At 51.7% G+C, this 21,799-nt stretch overlaps 1 protein-coding gene across 2 annotated transcripts in view; it reads left to right on the top strand.

The window, feature by feature from the left end:
* Nucleotides 1-21,799, top strand: part of LOC136384597 (dedicator of cytokinesis protein 1) — a 432,442-nt gene that overhangs the window by 126,261 nt on the left and 284,382 nt on the right. For both annotated transcript variants that reach the window (XM_066354964.1, XM_066354963.1), the window contains exon 24: nucleotides 20,947-21,017. In XM_066354964.1, the coding sequence (XP_066211061.1) occupies nucleotides 20,947-21,017 (71 nt within the window). The remainder of the gene's footprint in view (nucleotides 1-20,946; nucleotides 21,018-21,799) is intronic.

Genomic DNA, 21,799 nt, shown 5'->3' with positions numbered 1-21,799 from the left:
CTCTCGCTTTTTTTTTTGGGGGGGGGAGGGGTGATCCAATGGGAAGTTCAGTGGAGCGAGTCTCATTCACACCCCACTTGTTCCTAATCTGGGGTAATCACGCCCCGCTGGGCTGCGGCCGCCTCTGCCTCTGGGAGAAGGAAGCTTTGGTGGACCAGAGGTATTGTAGGCAGGCTCAGGTCCACAGCTGCGTGCTCATACTTCCTGAGGGAATAACATCTTTTCAGGTATCACGGGATAGGCAAAGCCTTCTCCCCTCTCCCTTGCCCCAGCTTGCCCCAGGGAGCACGGCCCTGAGCCTTCTCCCCTCTCCCTTGCCCCAGCTTGCCCCAGGGAGCACGGCCCTGAGCCTTTCCCCCTCTCCCTTGCCCCAGCTTGCCCCAGGGAGCACGGCCCTGAGCCTTCTCCCCTCTCCCTTGCACCAGCTTGCCCCAGGGAGCACGGCCCTGAGCCTTCTCCCCTCTCCCTTGCCCCAGCTTGCCCCAGGGAGCACGGCCCTGAGCCTTCTCCCCTCTCCCTTGCCCCAGCTTGCCCCAGGGAGCACGGCCCTGAGCCTTCTCCCCTCTCCCTTGCCCCAGCTTGCCCCAGGGAGCACGGCCCTGAGCCTTCTCCCCTCTCCCTTGCCCCAGCTTGCCCCAGGGAGCACGGCCCTGAGCCTTCTCCCCTCTCCCTTGCACCAGCTTGCCCCAGGGAGCACGGCCCTGAGCCTTCTCCCCTCTCCCTTGCACCAGCTTGCCCCAGGGAGCACGGCCCTGAGCCTTCTCCCCTCTCCCTTGCACCAGCTTGCCCCAGGGAGCACGGCCCTCAGGGGCCCCAAGCCCCCTGCAGCGCAGAGTTCTGGTGTTCTGCATTCCTGCCCGTGCCCTGCTCAGCTGGGCTGCTAGTTTCCCCTGAGAACTTGAAAGTCAAAGCATTTCATCTTTTGAAAATTAATCATTCTTACTTTGGAGATTTTATTAGCCTCGCCCCCCACCATGTCCCTACCCCCCCCCCTACTCCAGGGTTTGGTTGATATTTGCTTTTGTATTCTAATTACTGTTGAATGTCCAAGCATCCAGAGCTATTCTTCACTGAGGCTGTGTCCCATGCATCTGGAAAATGTCACCGTGTCACCGCGTCGGGGTGGTGGTGGGGTGGTGGAGGCGGGCTCACAAGTCCCGGTGCCCTGGGGTCTCCTGGCATCCCTGGCTCCAGGCATCTCTCAGACCTGGAGGGGCACATCCTCCCTACAAGGTGCCCTCCGTGGGCACCTGCCGTGACGTGTTGCAGTCGGCACCGAGCCTGTCTCTACCGGCCTTTCCCTTAACACCATGCTGCTGAGAAATGCTTATATTATTTATTCTGTGTCTGATTTTGGACTTTTCCTACTCAATAATTTACTGTTTTTAAAACACCACCTTTGGTCCTGTGTCCGTCCTGGCCGAGGACCGCCTTGGTCAGCCTGCGGTGTGCCCGTCCCCTCTCTCGCCCTCCCTGGGTCTGCTCATTAGCCCCTGATTGTTTTCATAACCTCCCCCATGCCTGGTCTGGCCTGATCTTGCTCTCAGCCCTCAGTGGCCCACCCCCAAGGTGCTTAAATGAGGTTTCGCCATCTCTGTGAATTAAATATGTCATCTGTATTTGAAATGTTCCTGAACCCCTGGTGCTAGGTTGTTGGCAAAATAAATACTCTTTTCTGAGGGCCATCGAACCCATCCCTTCATGTTTCCTCTTATCAGGAGAGAGAATGATTTTACGAGGTGGGTGACAATCAGCCAACAGTGCCCTTGTTGGGAGAGGTGGCTGCTGGCAGTTTTGTGGTCCCTGTGGGAGACAGTCTTGCTTCGCGCTCTGTCCTCTGTGTGGGCCCCGAGTGCAGGGCGTGTCTAGTCCTTTGAGGCCTCCTGCCTTGGTGCTTCCTGCTCATGCATCCCTGGTCCCCACGTCTGAGAAAGGACAGGTCCCTCCCTACGTCAGATCCCCCCCAGGGGTCAGTGTGTTCTTGTTTCCCTTACTGTCTTGACTCATTCCTCATTCACTTTCCTCTCTTTTCGGGGGGCTCTGCTACAGGGACCTCCCTTGGTTGTGGGGGCCGCTTTGGTAGCCACACCTTTTCTGTCCTTAATCCAGGACTGGGGTGGGGGTACCTGTGTCTTGGTTCAGACCTCCCATGCTGCCTTAGACAGAAGCACGGTCCCTGAGGACTGCTTTTTAAAACCACTTTTATCGAAGGACGTACCATTTAATCAGTGCAGCCCTGTGGAGTGTTGGTCGTAGAGTTTTGGAATGGGCACATCCTCTGATCACACCGCAGTCCAGAGTGAGGACCTTCATCACCGCGCGGCCCTTTCTCTGTCCCCGTGAGTGCAGACACGTGCTGGTTGTGCTGTTACAGACCCTCGTTTCTCTCCATCGCCGGGTGTGATGGGCGCTGGCGCCCTCGGCCAGGGAAGGTTGTCTGTGGTCACAAGGGCGAGCTCTGTCTTCTCACAGGCACGTCCTCCTTCCTTGGCGGGTGGAAGTCTGGTCACCCCATCCTCCCAGGCCCTGTGTGAGGTGGTCTGCCTGGGGGTGGCTCGTAAGGAGAGAGCAGAGAGAGGCTTCGGGGGGTGGGGAGCATCGCAGGTGACAGCGCCATGCCAGGGATGTGCCCTGGGCTCTGTTCCTCCTGACTGGCTGTGAGCACTTGTCACTCTGTCAGTCTTCCCGCCCCCTGCTCTTCTGTACTTCCTCCTGCCTCTCTGCTCGGCCCAAGGGGCTGCCCACTCCCTGGCCACACTGAGCTTCCACCTGTCTCAGAGTCTTCTCTGTGTTTGGTCGTTTCTGTCCGTCCCCAGAATGTAGGCCCCTGTCATCCCTCCCAAGGGGCCTTGCCGCTCAGCCTCTGAACCCCGGTGCAGAAGCCGCTGGTTCCAGTTGGTCCTGGCATCCGGTGCCCGGTGTCGTCGTCCCAGAGCCCTCCGCCAAGCACGCTTCGTGTTTGTGAGGCCCTCGCGAGCAGGTGTGGCGGCGATGGCCGATGGCCTGCCCGCCCCGTGCGTCCAGCAGACTGCAGCCCCCTGGCTGTGGAGCACACGGCCAGGTGTGCCGTGGTGCCCGCACCCCGTGGACAGATGGGCACATGGCCTGGAACTGACTGCACCTGCGCTGGCCTCATGAGAGGGGGAGCACCTGGTGCCGTCACCGTCCAGGACTCCTCCCTGCCCGTCTGGCCACTGCTGCCGTGCCCCTTGGCTGGCTGTGTGGCATGATGTGTGCCCGGGCCCGCTGCCTCCTTTGCTGCGGACTCCTGGCCCCCTGGCTTGGGTCTGAGAAACCCTTTGGCGATTAAAACAGGAGTCAATCATACGAGAAACTCACCAAGTGAACTTCACCATGAGGAAGTATGCTTCCTGTGGATAGCTAATAAAACAGAGTGGGGTAATCTGAGTTCTTTATAATGGATGTGATTATAAGTGATTTCCCTATTTACTCGTATAAAAGGCTAAATGGAAGATGATTAGTGAGTTCTGATTTCTGTTTTTCCTAAGGTGATTTCTTAATCTCCCAAATAAATTCCCGTGATACATAGAAGAACAAGGAAGAAACCCATTAAAAGTTACTTAAAATCTTTAAGTAGCTGTTTAAAGCTTTGGAATGGAGTAATTTTTCGGTCCCTTTATGATGCTACGGCTCAGGGGAGGAAACTATATTGTAGACAAACATTTCTCTATGCCTTGCTTACCCAGGGTCACTTTTGCTGGATGGTTTTTTGATCACAACATTGTGACAGCGGGCCTTTGTCATAAGTACAGTGATAAGGTTTTAGATTTTCAAAATATTTATGCTTTCCCCTCTTCAATCCCCCCCCCTCAAATTAGAATCCATCATGTAACTCAATCTTTCTAAATCCCATTACTTAATATTGTTCTGTCATTTGTTGACTAAAGAATGCTTTTTTTTTAAACCTCCTTTATCCTCCAATCTTTTCACCCACAATCTTTCGAATGTATAATGGGTGTTTTATAGCTTATAATTAATTAATTCTTCGTTGGCGAAGGATTGCTATCCATTGCAATTAGGAAGAGAATATATAAAGCTGTTTTTGGCTAAATGTGTACTATCATTGCACTTGAGAGCGAGAGCTGTCTGGTTACGTCATTATCATGACCTACTTTATTTTTGATAAGCGAAGACATCTGGTTCAAAACGTTCTCTTAACCAGCATGCCAAGACATTGCATCTCATTGTAGCATAGCAGACCCTCTTCCTGGATGGGGCTCCGAGAATCCCGGGGTTGGGGGTGTCCTCCTGGTGCCCAGCAACTACTCTTTGGGGACCCCAATGCCTCCCAACCTACACAAGCGATTGGCCGGTGCAGTCAACTGTCCAACAGGGCAGGGCTGCCTTCCCAGGAGGGGAGGCGGAAATACCGCTTACCGTGTCCTCGGTCACGGATCCATGAGAATGACACACAAGCTAATAGCTCGACACCATGCCGCTGTGCCGTGTCTTTCTGATGTGTTTGTGTGAGAAGTCTGTACTCACGGGCCAGAGCTCAACTACAACAGTAGGTTCTATGCCAAGTCTGTTCATTCCCAGGCTGCTCACTGGTCCACCCGTCACACCCGCTGTCGGGATACAGAATCTGGCAAAGGTGAGGGAGAGGAAGAGAGTGAGGAGTGCTCTCTGGGTGGGTTGGCATCTGCAGAAGAGGGTTGATCAGGGACATTTGTCTTATGAGGATGTGGGGGAGGGCGGGAGACTTGGGAAGAGAGGAGGGAGACTGGGGGAGCCAGGAGGGAGACTTAGGGACGTGGAAGTGAGATCAGAGACATGGGAGGCAGACTTGTGTAGGTTGGGGCCTGGGGCAGCTCACCAGCGGGGTCATGGGCACCCCCTTCACTGGGGCTGAGAGGGACGGTGAGAAGTCCCCTGCCTTTTGATTCCTGGCTTGTTCCTCGTCCTCTAATTCAATCTCTGCACTTTAGTCTGTTGTCCACTGCAGGCTTGACTCTTACCCTCCTGTTCATCCCTGGTCCGAGCAGTCACGTGGGAGGGAGGTTGGGCATCCTTCTTGCCTCTTGGCCGTCTTCATCCAGTGGGCTTCCTGGATTATTTTACACAAGTTAGCAGGATTTGATGGGCCAGGGAACATAAACTGCCACCAACAAATACGTTACATTCACCTGATCTTTTTGGGTTTCAAGTTTGTGCCAGGCAACATTCCAGGCACGGAGAGCACTCAGTGGTCCTCAGGGACATGGGGAGGGGAGTGCATGGGAAGCCCAAAGTTAGGCTGTAGTTGGGAAAAGGGACCATAGAGAGTGACTCCATCAGCGAGTGGTTGACAGGGTCATCAGTGCAGACTGCTGGTCATTGTCACTGTCATTTTATTTTACAAGGGACCCTCTGACCTTCTTAAAATAGGAGGGATCCAGTCTTGTAGTAGGGAACAGGTCTGCATTTTTATTTTATTTTATTTATTTTTTACAGAGACAGAGAGAGAGAGTCACAGAGAGGGATAGATAGGGACAGACAGACAGGAACGGAGAGATGGGAAGCATCAATCATCAGTTCTTCATTGCAACACCTTAGTTGATCATGGATTGCTTTCTCATATGTGCCTTGACCATGGGGCTACAGCAGATTGAGTAACCCCTTGCTCAAGCCAGTGACCTTGGGTCCAAGCTGGTGAGCTTTGCTCAAACCAGATGAGCCTGCACTCAAGCTGGCAACCTCGGGGTCTCGAACCTGGGTCCTCGGCATCCCAGTCCGACGCTCTATCCACTGCGCCACCGCCTGGTCAGGCCAGGTCTGCATTTTTTTAAAAACTCTGGGCTGTTATAAAATTATTTCTTTTTCAGCATTTTTCTTATTTGTTGCACTGTCCAATGGGGACTCCGTGGTGGATTAGGCCGGGTTGCATACAGATATTTAGGACCAGGGAACTTCAGAAGTCTTCTAGCCAGAGGCCTCCATTCTGTTCTCCGCATCTCACTGCTGCCACCACGCCTGTTTAGAGCCTTTTGGTGACTTGAGTCATACATACATTCATTCAACAAATATTTCCTAGCACCAGCTAGAGGCCAGATAGTATGGAAGAAGCTGAGATGTGGAGGGTTAGAGTCTCAGCTCTTGGTGAGGTACCGAGTGAGGGAGGGGATGCAGGAGGACCCAGGTGAGAAGAACACAGCCCCCCGCCATTTCTGGGGGCGGCGTGTGAACGGTGGGGGAGATGGCTGTGTGGGCCCCATGAATCTGAGTTAGGAGGGGAGACCTACCCCATGCTCCAAAATGAGACGGCCCCGTCTGTGTGCACCTCACTTCCGCTTCCTCAAGTGCTTGAGTCTTTCCCACGTTAAGAAGCCTTCTCGCCTGACCTGTGGTGGCGCAGTGGATAAAGCGTCGACCTGGAAATGCTGAGGTCGCCGGTTCGAAACCCTGGGCTTGCCTGGTCAAGGCACATATGGGAGTTGATGCTTCCAGCTCCTCCCCCCTTCCCTCTCTCTCTGTCTCTCCTCTCTCTCTCTCTGTGTCTCTCCCTCTCCTCTCTAAAATAAATAAATAAATAAATAAATAAATAAATAAATAAATAAATAAAAATTAAAAAAAAAGAAGCCTTCTCTTTGAGGTCTTAGAACATCTTGCTCATTATTTTTTTGAAAAAAAAAAAAAAAAAGATATGAAAGGCACATCAGCCTGAAACCTTGATGCTAGTTCACCGTGAGTTTACAGGTTCCCAGTAGAATTGATTAAAAAAAAGGAGCAAAGACATTGAACTGCATTTGGCAATTTCCTGGTGGCATGAGCCACAAGTGTTGGATGTCATTATAATAACCCCTCTAAAGGTCACTTCTTAAAGAGTAGACTAATTGGGTACGTGGCAATGATCATGACAGATGATGACTGTGTACCTAACATTTAAATGAGAAAAGTAAAGCTGCTGTTGTCTGGACAAAGGGGAGGCTGTGTCCTGGGAGATAATGCACTATGGCTCACAGAAGTACCTACTCTAAGCATCTTAGGTTCGTGGAAAATGACCCAAAATACGCATTGGTGGTGATTCAGAGACGGTAACCAAGATGCAAGTGAAACTTGCATATAATAACAGCGTTTCATGAAATGTGACAGTGACCAAAAACCTGTGCAAATGCATAGGAATGAGTGAATGTACGATGTTACGTCGGCGTGCGCAGTTACATTGTGAAGCATCACAAGGAGACAGTTGGCTTTTATCTATATACGTACAAGTAGGTGTTTTTTGCAGTGGTAAAAAATAGGAAATTCTCTCTGGGAAAATGAGGGACTGTCTGATACCCAGGGCCACCTGACACACAGGGGAAAAGGTAGGTCCATTCAGATGTGGCCAGGGATGTTTGTGCTGGGCTCCAGGACCGAGCAGAAGGTGGAGAAGCGTGGTGAGGCGGGGTGGAAGGGCACGCACTCTTGCTTGTACTCATCCCTGTCTATTAAACACGGGTTTCTGTTCATGCTGTGTGTGCGCCAGACCCCCTCAGCACTTGCGAAAGTGGCGCATTTTTGGAAGACGGGCTTGAAATTTTTCTAGCAGCACAGGAAATAGCAACTTCTTAAGGGGGAGGCTGAGGAATTAACTCAGATGGGTCACTGCTTTGTCAGATTTAACCTGGCCATGGGCCAAGCCCCAGAAAGGCACACCGGGCGCTGTCCCTGGTGCTAGTGGCAGAGGGGAGGGGCAAGGCTGCTCAGTGGATCCTCTTGGGGAGAATTTTGAGTGAGGGAGGGGGAATTGGTTCCTGGAACTGTTAGGATGAGTCATGGTCCTGGCACTGGGGGGTATTCCCCCTGAGAAATCCAGGGTTTCTCTTCCAGAACCTCATTAAGGTTAGCTTGAGGTAGGAGAGAGGGGCTCTGAGGAACTTGAGTTTACAAACTTTATTCCCAAGAAACATTGTCCTTCTTCTCCTCTTTGTCAAGTCTTCTGCGGGTCTGGGACGGCAGCAAAGTGTTGGCGAGGTTACTCTGATGAATTAATTCTAAGGAGCAGTACTGAGCTAGACATTTACACCATTTGGGGTTGCCTAGGTAACGTTGAACCAAAGTAAGTTTAGTATGACTTGGTCATCAAAGAGATACATGACTGGTTACAAATGTGGGTCTGGGGGATACACGGGGAGTCTCGTCCTGTGCTTTCTTCTTCTTCTTCATACTTTTCATGCACTGCAGTGCTTGTCAAATTCCAAGATCTTCCGAAAGCCTCAGCGGAGTTACTTAATTTTCTGAAGATCTTGGTGTTTCATTTTCCAATCAGTGTAATTATTTTTGGCAGTGGCTTTTTGTATGTGACTTCAATTTGGTCTCACTCATGCTTTACAAATGCACAGCGCAAGCCAGCAGGTTTCTGGGTTTTGTGTGTGTGTTGTAATTAAAAGTGAAATGGTAAAGATAAGTTCTATACTTCATGTAACTTGATGGCCAGTTTTCGGCCCACCAGGTGCCTCCAACTTTCCTTTCTCCTGGGTTCAGGCACACGGTGAAGTCGCACAAACCTTTTATCAATCGGAAGTTGGTGCTTTCGTCTCTTCCCCTTATTATCGCAGTATTTCCTGTCATTCCCCGTGACATTCTCTCTGTCCTTTGGTCACTTTTGGAAGTAGGCCCTGTTTTCTACAGCAAAAGCTTATTTTTCCCCCAGATTGCAAACAGGGATGTTGCTTCCAGGTATGTGCTGATTACAAACGATCACTGGACGGCCATTGACGTTCAGGGTGATAGACCTCTGCGCTGTGGTTTGGTTTTGCTCTGGTTTTATGTAATTCTATGGACTCTCGTTCTGGTTGACGTTACTCTGTCCTTTCTGTTAATTCTATCTGAAAGCAGCAATGGTCACGGCTCTTAACAAATAACTCAGCGTTGTCTGAACTGTGTGTAGAAAAGACAACAGGAGAGTTACATCTTACACCTTCTAGAGTCACCTGATTTGATGCCAGGATTTGGGACAAGTCAAGTCAAAGGAATTTGTGTTGCCTTTTCTGTGATTCTCATATTTCAGAGTGTCACACATCAGGGGAATTCAGGCCTGAGAGGGACTGAGCGACCATACGTGTTCGCCGAGGGGTTGGTGATAGCACCACCCTCAGCGGTCAAACCTGTGAAAGAGAGAAGGAAAAATTCTGTATTCAGAAGGTTTCTTCCAGAGGAGTTCCACAGCCGTGCTGATTAATCCTTTGGAATTTAAACACATCTCTTCAGTTAATCGGTAAATTTTGGTTGAATACGTGAGCGAGTGAATGAATGAAAGAGAAATCGTGTGGGGAAGGGCTTCTTGCCTTTGTAAGTTGGCTGAGTATTTACTGGTTTCTCCTGCTATTTATTCAGCCTGTGATTACCGGGCACCAGTCCGTCTTGTTCCTAGTTCTTTCTGGAATGTTATGCTGGGGCGGGGCAGAGGCTGGGAGGATCCTCTTCCCCAGCCCCGTCCCCACCAGGTGTGTGTGGTCTGAGAAGTTGAGCCCAGGTAAACCCAGGTGAGCCCACGCAGGGCTGACATGCCCAGGAGATGTATCAGTCTGGGGTCCATTAGGAAACAGAACCAATATGATATATGTTTACTTTTTTACAGTAAATCTGGTTTAGGTGATGTTGGGACTGCCCAGGTGAGTCCACAATCTGCAGGGTGGGCCGGGAACTCTGGCCGCAGTGGACACTGCAGCCCTCAGGGGTACCCCTGTTCTGTTCTGATGAGGTCAGGCCCATCGAGCTCACTCAGGATAACCTTCTTCACATCAGTCCAGTGGCCATCAATGTTACTCACATCTACTCATGACCTGGACTATACTGTGTGATTGGCCAGCCGGGTGCTGTGGCCTGCATGTTATCAGGGACTGGTGACCATCACAGCAGGTTGTGGTCAACCTTTGTGTGTGTGTGTGTGTGTGTGTGTGTCTGAGGAAGGGGCTGGTGGGTTTCCAGTGCAGGGCACATAGGCTGCCCGGTCAGAGGCTCAGCGGGCGAGTCAGGGAGCAGAGGGTGGTGGGCACTGGGCAGGAGGGGGGCCCCTGGCTTCCCCAGGAACTGGGAAAGGAAGAAATAAAGGTGGCTGGAGCTCAGATTTGGGGGAAGGAAAGGTCAGTGGGGAGTGGCCGGGCTGCAATGGTCCTGGGTGTCAGGCAGGAGGCTGGGACTTGGACCTCTGGAGGCTGCACATCCTACTCAGCAGAGAGGTGTGTTGCTGTGCAGCGGCGTGGGCGCCCTGTGCCCGAGTCTGCGGGGGCCTCTGTGGCCTTGTGGGGCTGTGCGGGAGGCAGTGTACCCGCCCCCCATTCTGGGAGAAGCACCCGCCTCCTCACCTGGAGGGGCATGGCAGGGCTGGGGGCTGGGGGTGGCTCGTCCCAGGGGAGGAGGTGCGAGGGAGGGGGGGGAGCAGTGGGGGGAGAATAAACCTTTGAGCTGGAAATAGCGTGCCCACTTGTTGGGAGGTGGCCTGGGCACTAGAGGAGGCGGGCTCTGAACGGAGCCAGTCCCGGCTCCTGGGGGCTCCTGAGCACATGGGGGGTAGAGGAGGGGACATGGGCTGAGCCGTGTCGAATCAGGGCTGTCTTTCCAGGCCACCCCACGCACGACCCACCCTTCACGCGCCGGTGCTGTGTGCTGTCAGAGAGCAGGAACGTGACAACCAGAGCCGTCTCCTTGGTCACACATCCAGGTGACCTGACTTGCTCTGTGGGTTTTCAGCTATCAGCACGTGCCGGGCTTCGGTCTCTCCCTTGTCTGGCTGCCGCCAGGAACTGTAAAGAAACAACCAACGAGAGGAACCTTCACGATTCATTCCGCGTGTCTGTCGGTGGGCCTTTCTCCAATGCCCGGTGCCGGGCGCCGTGTGGTAGGCACAGTCCTGAACAGGAGCAGGGTCTCTGCCCTCAGTAGACCAACTGTCTGACGTTTTCTACCCTATGGTTTTGACCCCCTGGGGGTCATTCTTGAGGGACCCAAGGAGGCATGCTTGTCTGGTCGGGGCAGCAGTGTGTCCACGTGCAGTTAGGGCAGCAGCCTGCTATGCCGGGGCTGGGGGCGGGATGTTTGGAGAAGGAAGACCATATCTGTGGGCAGATTCTGAACTTGCCCCCTCTGGGGGTTGATTTGCCTTAGGCACCCCTCCAGTGCTCTCTGGGTTGCAAAGGTTCACAGCAATGAGGTTGCCATCGAGTAAAAGAAATCTTTTTGATTCATGAACGCTTGCATTTGCGTCACGGAGGGAGATGCAGGAACCACTCTGCCATGTGGGCTGAACTGCGCCCCCACATGTGTATTCTGATGTCCTTGTCCCCACCTGACTTGGCCTCTGGGCGCCCTGACCTGCGGCTGTCACAGCATCGCCAGCGAGCTCACAAAACTCCTGAGCTGCCTAAACGCGGTTTTGTTGTCTTCGCCTCACTCCCTCCATCACACGACTCCCCTGTGACCTGCCTCCCTCCCCGAGGACCCAGGAGAAGTGGGATTTTGTCCCTTAGGAAAGGAAGCCCACCCTGGTGAGCAGGTCGCCAGGCTGGTGTCTGCCTTCATGGGTCACAGGGTCCTTTGCGTGGGGCCATCGTGAGCCTAGGGGGAGGGGATCGCCTGGGAGCAGAGGGGTGACTCTCTGGTCTCCAGGAGAGAGGTTGCCCAGTGCTGCTGTCTGGACAGCAAGGATTCCTCTTCCCCCAACAGTTTTTCTTTTGAGGAGAAGAGACCATCTGACCTGTGGGGGGGAGAAATATATTAATTACCTAATGCTGAGCCTTTCATGAGGTTGGCAACATGTCTATAAATTTCCGCATTATCCATTTGATACATTTTAAAAAAAAGTTACTTATTTTTATGATCGTGTTTCAAATCCTCTGACCTAATTAGTAAATGTTTGTTGAGGCATGCATTGGACATGGAAGGACTGAGCCTGCTGAGGGGCGGGCAGTGTTTGGGGACAATGTCCGGCATTGGGGACGTAGGGGGAGAGGTTGTCTTCCCCGCTGACCTTGCATGTCTACTGGGTCTGTGGCTTTGTGTCTTGCTTAATGAAGGTGTTGGCAGGGGCAGTGACATGCTTCTGGGGAGAGGTGGCTTTCTCAGTGAACTTGGTGGTTGGATGATGGGATCATTATTATGCTAATTTCATGCTTCATTTTAGAGATGGTTGGAGGCGCCACTCCGGTTTCCAAGGTGTTGGTCCATCACCGAGGGAAACCATTGTGCGGGTCAGTCACATGTTACAGCTCCCACAGCAGCCTTTCTGGGAGTCAGGAAGAGAAGAGCAGGTCGGGACAGTTTTAATGAGAAGCAGCGTCGCTAACAGTCACGGGCAGCTTGCTCCTCTCTTTTTTCCAATTAATTAATTTCATTTTACTGTATGTGGTTGTGTTGTGTGGTGAAAGAGACTGTCACCACGCTAGCGTTCCAAGCCGTTTCCATCACGCTGTTCCCAGTCCAGCCAGCCCCCGCTTCTTCCCCCAGCCGGGCTGCTGCCCAGCCATTTGCTGTCTGTGGATTTGCCTGTCGTGGACAGGATGCCGTGGAAGGGATGCTGTACAGCGTGTGGCTTTCTCTGTCGGGCTTCTGTTACGCAGTGTACTTTTGGGGTTTATCCCTGTTGTAGCGGGTGGCGGCACTTTGGTGTCCCGGGGTGGGGTGGGGAAGCGGGGTCCATCGCACATTCGGGGTCTCGTTCATTCATCCGTGGGTGGACACTCAGGTTGTGTCCGCTTTTCGGCTGGTGAGCACCCAGAGCGGCTGTGAGCGTTCTTGCGCTGGGCGGAGCAAGGCCAGCATGCGACAGACGGACCGGAGTCTGGGTCTTCTCCTGTCCTGCTCCGTGGTCCGGCAGAGGCCCCTCCCTGCATTTCTGTTCCTTGGGGCTGTATGTTGTTCGGACGTTCGGACCACGAGTAGGACACACGTGTGCTGTGTTAGCGTCTCCCATCCCTGTTTGCAAACCTCTTCGTGACAGTTCAGGCTCTCACGATGCTCCTGAATGGGACCACACTGTCCCGTCTGCGGTGACTTCTGAATCGCAAGGGTGTTTAGAACATCACCATCCTTGAGAACCCGCGGCCTCCCTCCTGGAAGCCGTCTGGAGAGTCAACCAGTTTTTGCCAATGTGAGGGTGCGGAGTCCTGTTTATTTTTTTTATTTTATTTTTTTAAATTTTATTTATTCATTTTAGAGAGGATGGGGGGAGATAGAGAGAGAGAGAGAAAGGGGAGGAGCAGGAAGCATCAACTCCCATATGTGCCTTGACCAGGCAAGCCAGGGTTTTGAACCGGCAGCCTCAGTGTTTCCAGGTTTACGCTTTATCCACTGCGCCACCACAGGTCAGGCCGGAGTCCTGTTTAGAGGGTCGATGCATTTCTCTCCAAATCTCTTGAGCTACATACATGGCTGTGCTGGTAAAAAATTTAAAAAAGAAAGTTCAGTAATGTCATTCAAATGTATTCTTGTCTAGATTACAGTAATCCTTCTATTTAGCATGACTGAATTCCCGGCAAGTGGCTTTTAGGGGCTTAAGGACAGCACAGTGGCTCCAACAAAGAGGGTTTATCCTCCTGTCTGCGGTTTGCTGATTCACCCTGTGTCTCCGGTGCCTTGTTCTTCTGCTGCAGGGTCCTGCCGGTCAGCCCTGAATTGGTAGGCACCTGGGCTCTGTCCTCCTGGTCCCCGCTGAGTCAGGCCGGCTCCACCCTGACTCTTTTAGTCTTGTCCTTTAGTCCATCTATGATCAAACTCCCTTCTGGGCCCCTGCGTGCTCTGCGTTGGGGAGCCCGGATGGACCTGGTTCAGCTGGGGTGCTCGTTCCAATAGTGCATCACGCCCCTGAGAGAGGAGGGCTGAGGGCAGAGCAGGGCTCGCCTGAGCCGGTGCTCAGGCGTTCACAAACACGGCACGTAGGGACCAGTCCTCATGCATAGTGCAGCTCCCCGTGGCCAGAGAGGACTAGTCGCCCATGTCTGTCCAGGCTGACCCAAGGGATGAGGGTTCCTGGGGACCCATTTGTGACACAGCCACCTGGGTGGGAAAGACCTTATTTAACCTGGAGGTTCTCAAGCCCCTGTTTGGGAATGTACAGTCCTGTCGGATGAGCCCTGTTCATCTTGTTGTGGAAATCTCTAGAACCTTTCACATTGTAAAGCCTCAACTCTGTCCCCATTGAGCCGCTGTCTCTTCCCCCTGCCGCCCGCCGGTGACCACCCTTCTTCGTCTGGTCTCTGAGTCTGACGACTGCAGCTGCACGTCACAGGACGGCGTTGGTCTCCTGGTGGCTGGCTGCTTCGCGTAGCGTACTGTCCTCGAGGTTCACCGCTGTGGCAGCGTGTGTCAGGATGTCCTTCCAGATTAAGGCTGTTACTTTCCCTGGTGTGTATGCGCCACCTTTTTTTTATCCATTTGTCCGGTGACGAACAGTTGGGTTGCTTCCAGCTCTTGGCTGTGGTGAAGGATGCTGCAGTGAACACGTGTGAGCCCATGCATCCTGGAGACCTTGCTTTCAGTTCTTTGGGGTACACACCCCGAGGTGGCATTGCTCGGCTCTATAAAAATTCTGTGTATTATTTTATTTTTTGAGGAATCTCCATAGTGTTTTCCTGAGTGGCCGCCCCATTTCACGCGCCTGTCAACAGCATACAAAGGGTTCTAATTTCTCCATGCCTTTGCCAACACCTGTTTTCTATTTTTTTTTTTTTTTTTTTACTAGTAGTAGCTGCCTTATAGGGTGTGAGGTGATAGCTCGTTGTGGTTTTGGTTGGCACTACTGATCCGTGAGGTCAACCAGCTTCATATGTTAGTTGGCCATTGATCACATGATCTTTGGCCATCGCAAGTGGATCTTTTCTGTCTAGGAGCTTGTACTGGGTTCGCTGAAGAATCGTGCGGATAGGTTGTGCTTTCCCCTGTGGTTCTGTTTGGTTTGAACTTGGTGATCTTTGAACCTGAGAAACGACTCAAAGGCATGGTTTCCTCCACCTGCTGGGCTGTCCCTTGTGATGGTGGGAACCACAGTGTTGGCGGTAGAGACGGCCAAGGCTGTTTTCAAGACGGGACTCCACTTCAGGGAAGCTCGATTATGAAGAGAAGTAGTATTTTTAGATGTGAGTCACAAGGGACGTGGGTGGTCTTTATTTATTAGGGTCTAAGGGGTAGACGGCATTATCGTCATTATCTTTTTTTGTTGTTATTGTTCTGGATTCCTGCAATGCATGCTGGGAGCGGGGTGGCCCCCAGGAGTGCACCCCTGACTCCCTCCTCCTGTGTGTCCCTTCTGCAGCCGCACAAAGCCATCGTGTCCTGCTATCTGCCCTGCTCCATCCATTCCCCACGAGAGGCATGAGTTTGGGAGCAGGGGCACCTGTTGGCCGCACTGGTCTTGCTCCATGTTCCTGTGTCAGAATGTTCTGGCTTTTTTGAGGCTGGGCCCCACATCCTCTGGAGATGCAACAATTAAATCTGAAAGGAGAATGTGTGGTATATATATATATACACACACACACACACACATATATATTAGCTCAAAACCTCCAAATGGAACTGTTTTAATATGTGTTTTCTCAAGAAATATGTAAATTAATAATCGCTTCATACATTATTCAAGGGAAAACTTATTTTGTATCACCAATAGTTCTTATAATCTTATATAAAGATATGCTAATGGATTTAATTAAAATAATTATACTGAATAATCTAGCCTGAACTTTACCCTAAAATAGTGTCTATTAATCATCATCAGCAGTAACATTTTTAGCCAGAGAGACACTTACAACGTTATGCTGAAACTAGATAGAAAGGGCATTTATTTTTCTTTTTTCTTTTTTTTAAATTTTGATATGTAGTTTGGATTAAGTTGGCATTCTCCCGCAATGCCTGACAATTGAATCTGCTTAGAAAGAGTGTAAAATAGATTTAATTTCTCTTATCTTGAGCTATTCCTGCAGTTAAACAACTTGTAGCTTTCTCTGCCGTTTCTCAAATCCTGTTTCTGTGTTCCGTTGTTCTCCCCTCTTAAGCAGGGGTTTCACTAGGCTCCTTGTCCATCTTATTGAGTGCTGACCCCGGCCCCCTTCCTCACAGTGGTGGTGGCTGGTCACCCAGCGTTCTCGGCTGCCTGGGTATCCAGCAGTGAACCCAGTTTTAAAGGGACACTCGAAGGAATACTTGTCACCTTTGAACGTAAATAGAAATAGTGGACTCCTGACATGGTCCTCTCTGATTTTGTTCCAGGTGTCTTTCCCTGGCTTACTGCCTTTTATTCAGTGGTGGATAGCCCTGTTTTTGGAGGTAATTTCAGTTTCACCTGATGCCTTCGTGTGCCAAAGTGTGCAGGGGCTCAGGTGCCAGTCCTCAGCACATCTGTGGGACAGGGCACCTGTGTGGATGGTCCCGAGGCCCCAGGGCACATAGAATTGGGCTCGTCCATCCTCAGGTGGACAGGTGAACGCTTAGCCCGGTTCAGAGAGAAAAGCAAGTAGGACTTAAACTGCCATAATGTCCATTTAAATAGGTTTAAAGTAAGATCTGAACAGATGACTTTCTTAGAAAGCAGATGTTGATTTGATCAGTTCTATTTTGACTTAGAAAACTGGAGATGAATAAAGAAAGCTAAAAGCAGTGAATTCACCTAAATTCCTGTGTGTGTGTGCTGCTCTCTGTTCCTGGCGAGGCCCTGTCCTAAGGGCCTGCTCTCAAGGCTGCCTGGTCCCTCAGCCCTGCAGAGACAGAGGAGTGGCCCGCTCCACCCCAGCTCTGTCTCCAGGGCCCAGCCCCCAGCCCCCTCCTCCACTGTCCCATAGTCTCCAGGGAATCTGGGCGGCACCCTGGGGCAAGGGGCGCCTGACCTGCTGGCACCCTGGCTTCTCACCCCCCCCATTCAAAAGAGTCTCATACATTCCCAGTAAGATTTTATTAAACAAAGAACTGATTTACAAATAATAATAATAATAATAATAATAATACAAAAACAGAAAAATAAAACCTCTCAGTCACTCTCCATTCTCATTATTGTGACTTCTTCATGATTTAACAAGTGACCCTCCTGAATGTGTACAGGGCTTTGCCAGTAAGATTTTCCCCTGGAAGGAGTGTCCCGTCTGAGAGCTCCGCATGGGATTTGTCCTGTGAATATTTGCACGCTTCCCCACGGTCTCCCGCCCGCCAGCGGCAGTGGCAGCTATGGCAGGACAGCGTCTGTTGGGCGCCACGATGTGTTGTTAGAGCGGCGAGCTGTCCCCTGCTCCCCATTCTCCTCCCAGCAGCTGTGGGGACAGGTGCCGCGGACCTGTCCTTTTACCAGTGGGGAGCACTGATTGCCCATGCCAGAGTGCTGCCCAGCTGCGGGCACAGACACAGAGCCCCGAGCCTGGGCTCATGTGGGAGTCACGTCCCCTGCCCGCACCCAGGACTTGTCTATCTGGAGGCGTGTGTCTGTAGATCAGATTCTACCTCCCGTCTGTCCATGTGCAGGAACCCCGCTTTATCTGTGGGATGCACTCCTCCACCTTGGGGAGCTCCTGATGGGGCAGCTCCTTCTGCTGTGGAGACCTGAGTAGAGGGACACCCCAGCTCCATGGAGGAAAGGGGCGCCTTTGCAGTGGGCACCAGAGCTTCCCCAACACTTGGGATTCTAGACAAATAACCAATAGAAATGGGCGAAGCTGGTGGGGTCCTGAACACGAGTGGGTGATGAAACAGGTTTTGTAAGACAGTCGGGCCTGCAGTGGGTGTGCGTTGGGGTCCCCTCTCCTGTCCTGGCTGCTCCTCCAACTTGCATGGGACTCCCGCCTCCTGGGAGCCAAGGGCAGCGACTTCTGTGGGTTGAAAGGAAAGAGGTGACTTTGTACGAAGCTCTGTCAGTCTAGGCACCATGGCAGATCTACTGTGCTCAGGATCCTTTGTAGGGATCACCCTGGTTTGATTGTGACTGTGATCACAGTGAGCAGAGGCTTTGACATCGGGTGGGGGACATCAGCCTCCCTGGCTAACACCGCACCCAGTGGCCTTGGGGCAGAACGTCAGAGGTGGGTCACAAAGGCCTGTCTTGTTTGTCCCATGATGGGGCATCGATCCAGTTGCTCCAGGCAGGTGATGCTCTGTTGGGTACAGGATGAAATGCACCCTCGGGACTGTCACAAACTAAGCGAGACACTTTCGGGTCGGAGCAGTCAGTTGTGCCAACACTTATTATTAAATGTCATGATACATAATTTTCAGTTTTTCAAAGCAACGCTTGAGGTCGTTGAAGCAAGACTTTTGGAACCAGAATGAAATTGTTTCTATTTAACACTCTTTTCAAAAGTTGCCTCTCAACGTAAGTGGTTGGGATCCCATGATCGGCTGGCAGGCATTGGAGGGGAGTGTTAACAGCTGGGGGGGACATAAGTGACTCTGCAGTGTAGAGGGTGGCTCTCCTGTCCCTTATCGTCCTGGCTGGGAAGCGCTGAGATCGTGGCAATTTCCTCCTGACCTTGCAGGTGGAGGGGCTGGCTCCACATCTGAGCCCTTGGAACTTGGACCAGTGACATCCTCTGATTTGTGCCTCTACTTTCTCATCTGTGAAAGGGGTTGACCATAGACCTCCCCCGTGAGGTCGCCTTAGGGACCTGCGGTGGCAGTGGGGTCCAGCCCCTCGGAAAATGTCGGGCATGCACACTGCACACAAGATTCACATCTTCCAGGGTAGGAAACTTGAAGTGACTCGACTCTGACCATCAGACTCTTGGGCACCGGAGTGGAGACTGAGACAGCCTTCTCTCAGGTGCTTTGTGTGCCTGTCTCTCCAGGTGGTAATAGATTTTTATTCGCTTTTAAAATCAGGGTAGGGTTTGCATGCAGTCATATGGAAGCGTTCCGTCAACCCCCAGGGTTCCCCCATTGCTCAAGGTGGATGAGCCCCCCACCTCTACCTCTAGCCCCAGCAACCACTGAGGCATTCTCCGTCCCCATAGTTTTGCCTTTTCCAGAAGGTTCTAGGAATGGAATCGTTGGTGTGCACCCTTTTACCTCTCTCAGCGTGTATCTGAGATTCGCCCGTGTGGTGTGCCAATTTTTCATTTATTTAGTTTTATCACGGAGTAGTGTGCGTCGTGTGAATTCACCTCCCGGGGGACATGGAGGTTGTCTCTAGTTTTCGATGATGACAGTGCAAGCGGCCGTCAGCATCCCGTGCAGGGTTTCCTGTGAAGCGCGCGTTTCTCTTCCTCCTGGGTCCGTACTCAGGGGTGCTGTTGCTGGGTCACGCACAGAGGGCTTAGCTAACTTTATAGGAGTCTGCCGAGGGCTGTCTCCGAGTCACCGAAGTAGCTTTAAACTTGGTATTTGCCAGGTCTTGTTGTTTCAGCAATTCCAATAGCTATTCGTGGGGTCTCGTGGTAAGCCGCACTTCCCTGCTGTCTGAAGAGGTGAGCATTGTTGTTTCAGCAATTCCAATAGCTATTCGTGGGGTCTCGTGGTAAGCCGCACTTCCCTGCTGTCTGAAGAGGTGAGTACTTTGACCCTGCCCCTTTGCTGTCCATAGTGTCTCTTGTGAGAAAGCATCCCTTCAGATCTGTGGCCTGTTTAGCAGGGAGGAGGGGGATTCCTTTCTCATCATTGAGTTTTAAGTGTCTTTTCTATATGCTGGCTATCGATCCTGATCAGATATGTGATTGGTAATTATTTCTTTCAGTGTGTGGCTCCTGTTTTGTTATCTTAGCAGACGTTCTTTTGTTTTGATGAAGAAGAGCAATTTCTCGGTTTGTTTATTTATATATTAACTTATTTTACAGACTGTGCTTTGGGTGTGAAATCTGAGACGTCTCTGCTAAGTCCGACGTCACAAATATCTTCCTCTAGGAGTTTTATAGTTTCAAGTTTTATGTTTAAGTTACGTGAGTCACTTAATGTTCATTATGTTTGTAGAGAGTGTGGGGGACAGGGTGAATTTCCTTAGGGGGTGCAGGAGGACACTGTCCGTGCCCCTTGGTTGTTAAGTCAATGAATTGGCCCCGTGTCTACAGGGGGTTGTGTTGAACCTGGGTCTCTACCTACTCGCTTTTGGAAAACAGGGCTCCCCGCCGTTGAAGTCATGGGTGTGTTCTCCAGTGTTCTGTCCTTACCTTGTTCTGTTTTCAAATGGATCTTATAACCCCTGGAGGCACGGGGCCTGAGTGCTGTTCCTCCATTTCTCTCAAGGAGGGGGAGCCCAGCCTGATAAAGGAGTCACTTAGAGTCACAGGTGGGGGGTGCAGTCAAAGTCAGAACACTTAAAATCCAGGAACTTTTCCCAGACAGGATGTAGATGAGGAGGCTGAGGCCCTGGCTGCCCACAGAACTGAGTCTTAATTCTGGGTCAGTTCAGTCCTGGCTGTGTGACTAGGGGCAGAGCAATTGACATCTCTGTTTGTGAGTTTCATCCCCTTCTGACACAGCCGAGCTTCCTGCCAGAGGTCGGAGGTCATGGGAATCAAAGACGGTGTGCAAGGGTTCTGCCTAGTGACTGGCAACATTGTTGCCTTCACTCTATTTGTTGCCGGTGTGGGTTGTCTAGAAGGTAACATAATGTCAACATAAGAGAGGTATGCACAAACAAAGGGCAGCAGGGATCAGCACCTTCATGGGCGAGCAGGTGAGAGCTGCCCGCCGTGTGCATGTCCAGGATGCTCTGCGGTCTCAGGTCCTCGGGTGCTGTAGCCTCCTGACGGTAAAGGGGACAATCACATCAAAGCTCAGCCCAGTGGAGGCATTTGGTCGGCAGGCGCTGAATGTGGGCTCCTGTTAGCATCACTATGATTGTTCCCCGTTGAGATGGCCGTGTCGCAAATCACTGTTTGCAGATCATAGTTATTTTTCCTTTGCCTTTTATCCCCCCTGTCATGTGTAGCCGTCAACCTCTCAGCTGGAAAGTAATCCTTCTCTCCTTGGTATGCGTGTGACTCTCGGTCATCATCATCAAGGTAGACTAACAGTTGCCAGACCACATCGGGCTCAGCCTTCTTCTTTGGTCTTGGTTTGCAGGGGGCAGCGCTGAAATACCTACCGACGATTGTCAACGACGTGAAGTTGGTGTTTGATCCCAAAGAGCTCAGGTAAGGACGCACCCGGAGCTGGGAGGCTGCGCGAACTCCTCCTCGACCCTCCTTGTCACTGTGAGTAGTTCATGGGACGCTTTCGGCCTGTCCTGTTGGCAGAGGTCTGTGCCTGGGTCGTTCTAGAGCACGTGCTAGTGGTGGTGGTTGCCACCCTTCCCTGGCTATGACTTGATGTGAGAAAGAACTCACAACATTTTCTTTAGGAAGATTCTCTATAGCCTAGTGGGTGAATAGTACAAATTTGGCATTTTGCATTTTTTCATTAATTATTTATTTTTAAAAATTGACTTTTGAGACGGAGGAAGGGAGAGAGAGAGAGAGAGAGAGAGAAAGAGAGAGAGAGAGAGACATGTCACCTTGTTCCATTTATTCATGAATTCACTGGTTGATTCTTGTCTGTGCTCTGGCCGGGGATTGAACCCACGACTCAAACTGGGTGTCCCTTGGGTCCTTTGGGTTATCTTGTGTGCCCCCACATAGGACGCCCCTGAACATGTCGGCGCTAGTTTCACTGCCTCGCTGTCAGCTCCGGCACTGAAGACATCTTGTTTCCCCACGACATGAAGTTGGATGCCACAGTATAATCTTTAATGGTGTTCGTGGTGTCCCTGCCCATGCTGCCAGCCGTGTATCCCAGGGACAGCAGGGGGCACGTTGGCTGTGAGCTTCTCCGGCAGGAGACTGGCTTACCCAGAGCAGTCCCCCCGTGCTGTTCAGTCAGTCCTTACAGCAGGGGTAGGGTCTGGGTGCTGTCACCATCCCACCTTCGGGAGAAGTCA

The sequence above is a fragment of the Saccopteryx leptura genome, chromosome 13, assembly GCF_036850995.1.
Source record: "Saccopteryx leptura isolate mSacLep1 chromosome 13, mSacLep1_pri_phased_curated, whole genome shotgun sequence".
Lineage (NCBI taxonomy): Eukaryota > Metazoa > Chordata > Mammalia > Chiroptera > Emballonuridae > Saccopteryx > Saccopteryx leptura.
The sequence above is the reverse complement of the archived record's forward strand: the minus strand, read 5'-3'. Positions and strand labels throughout refer to the sequence as shown.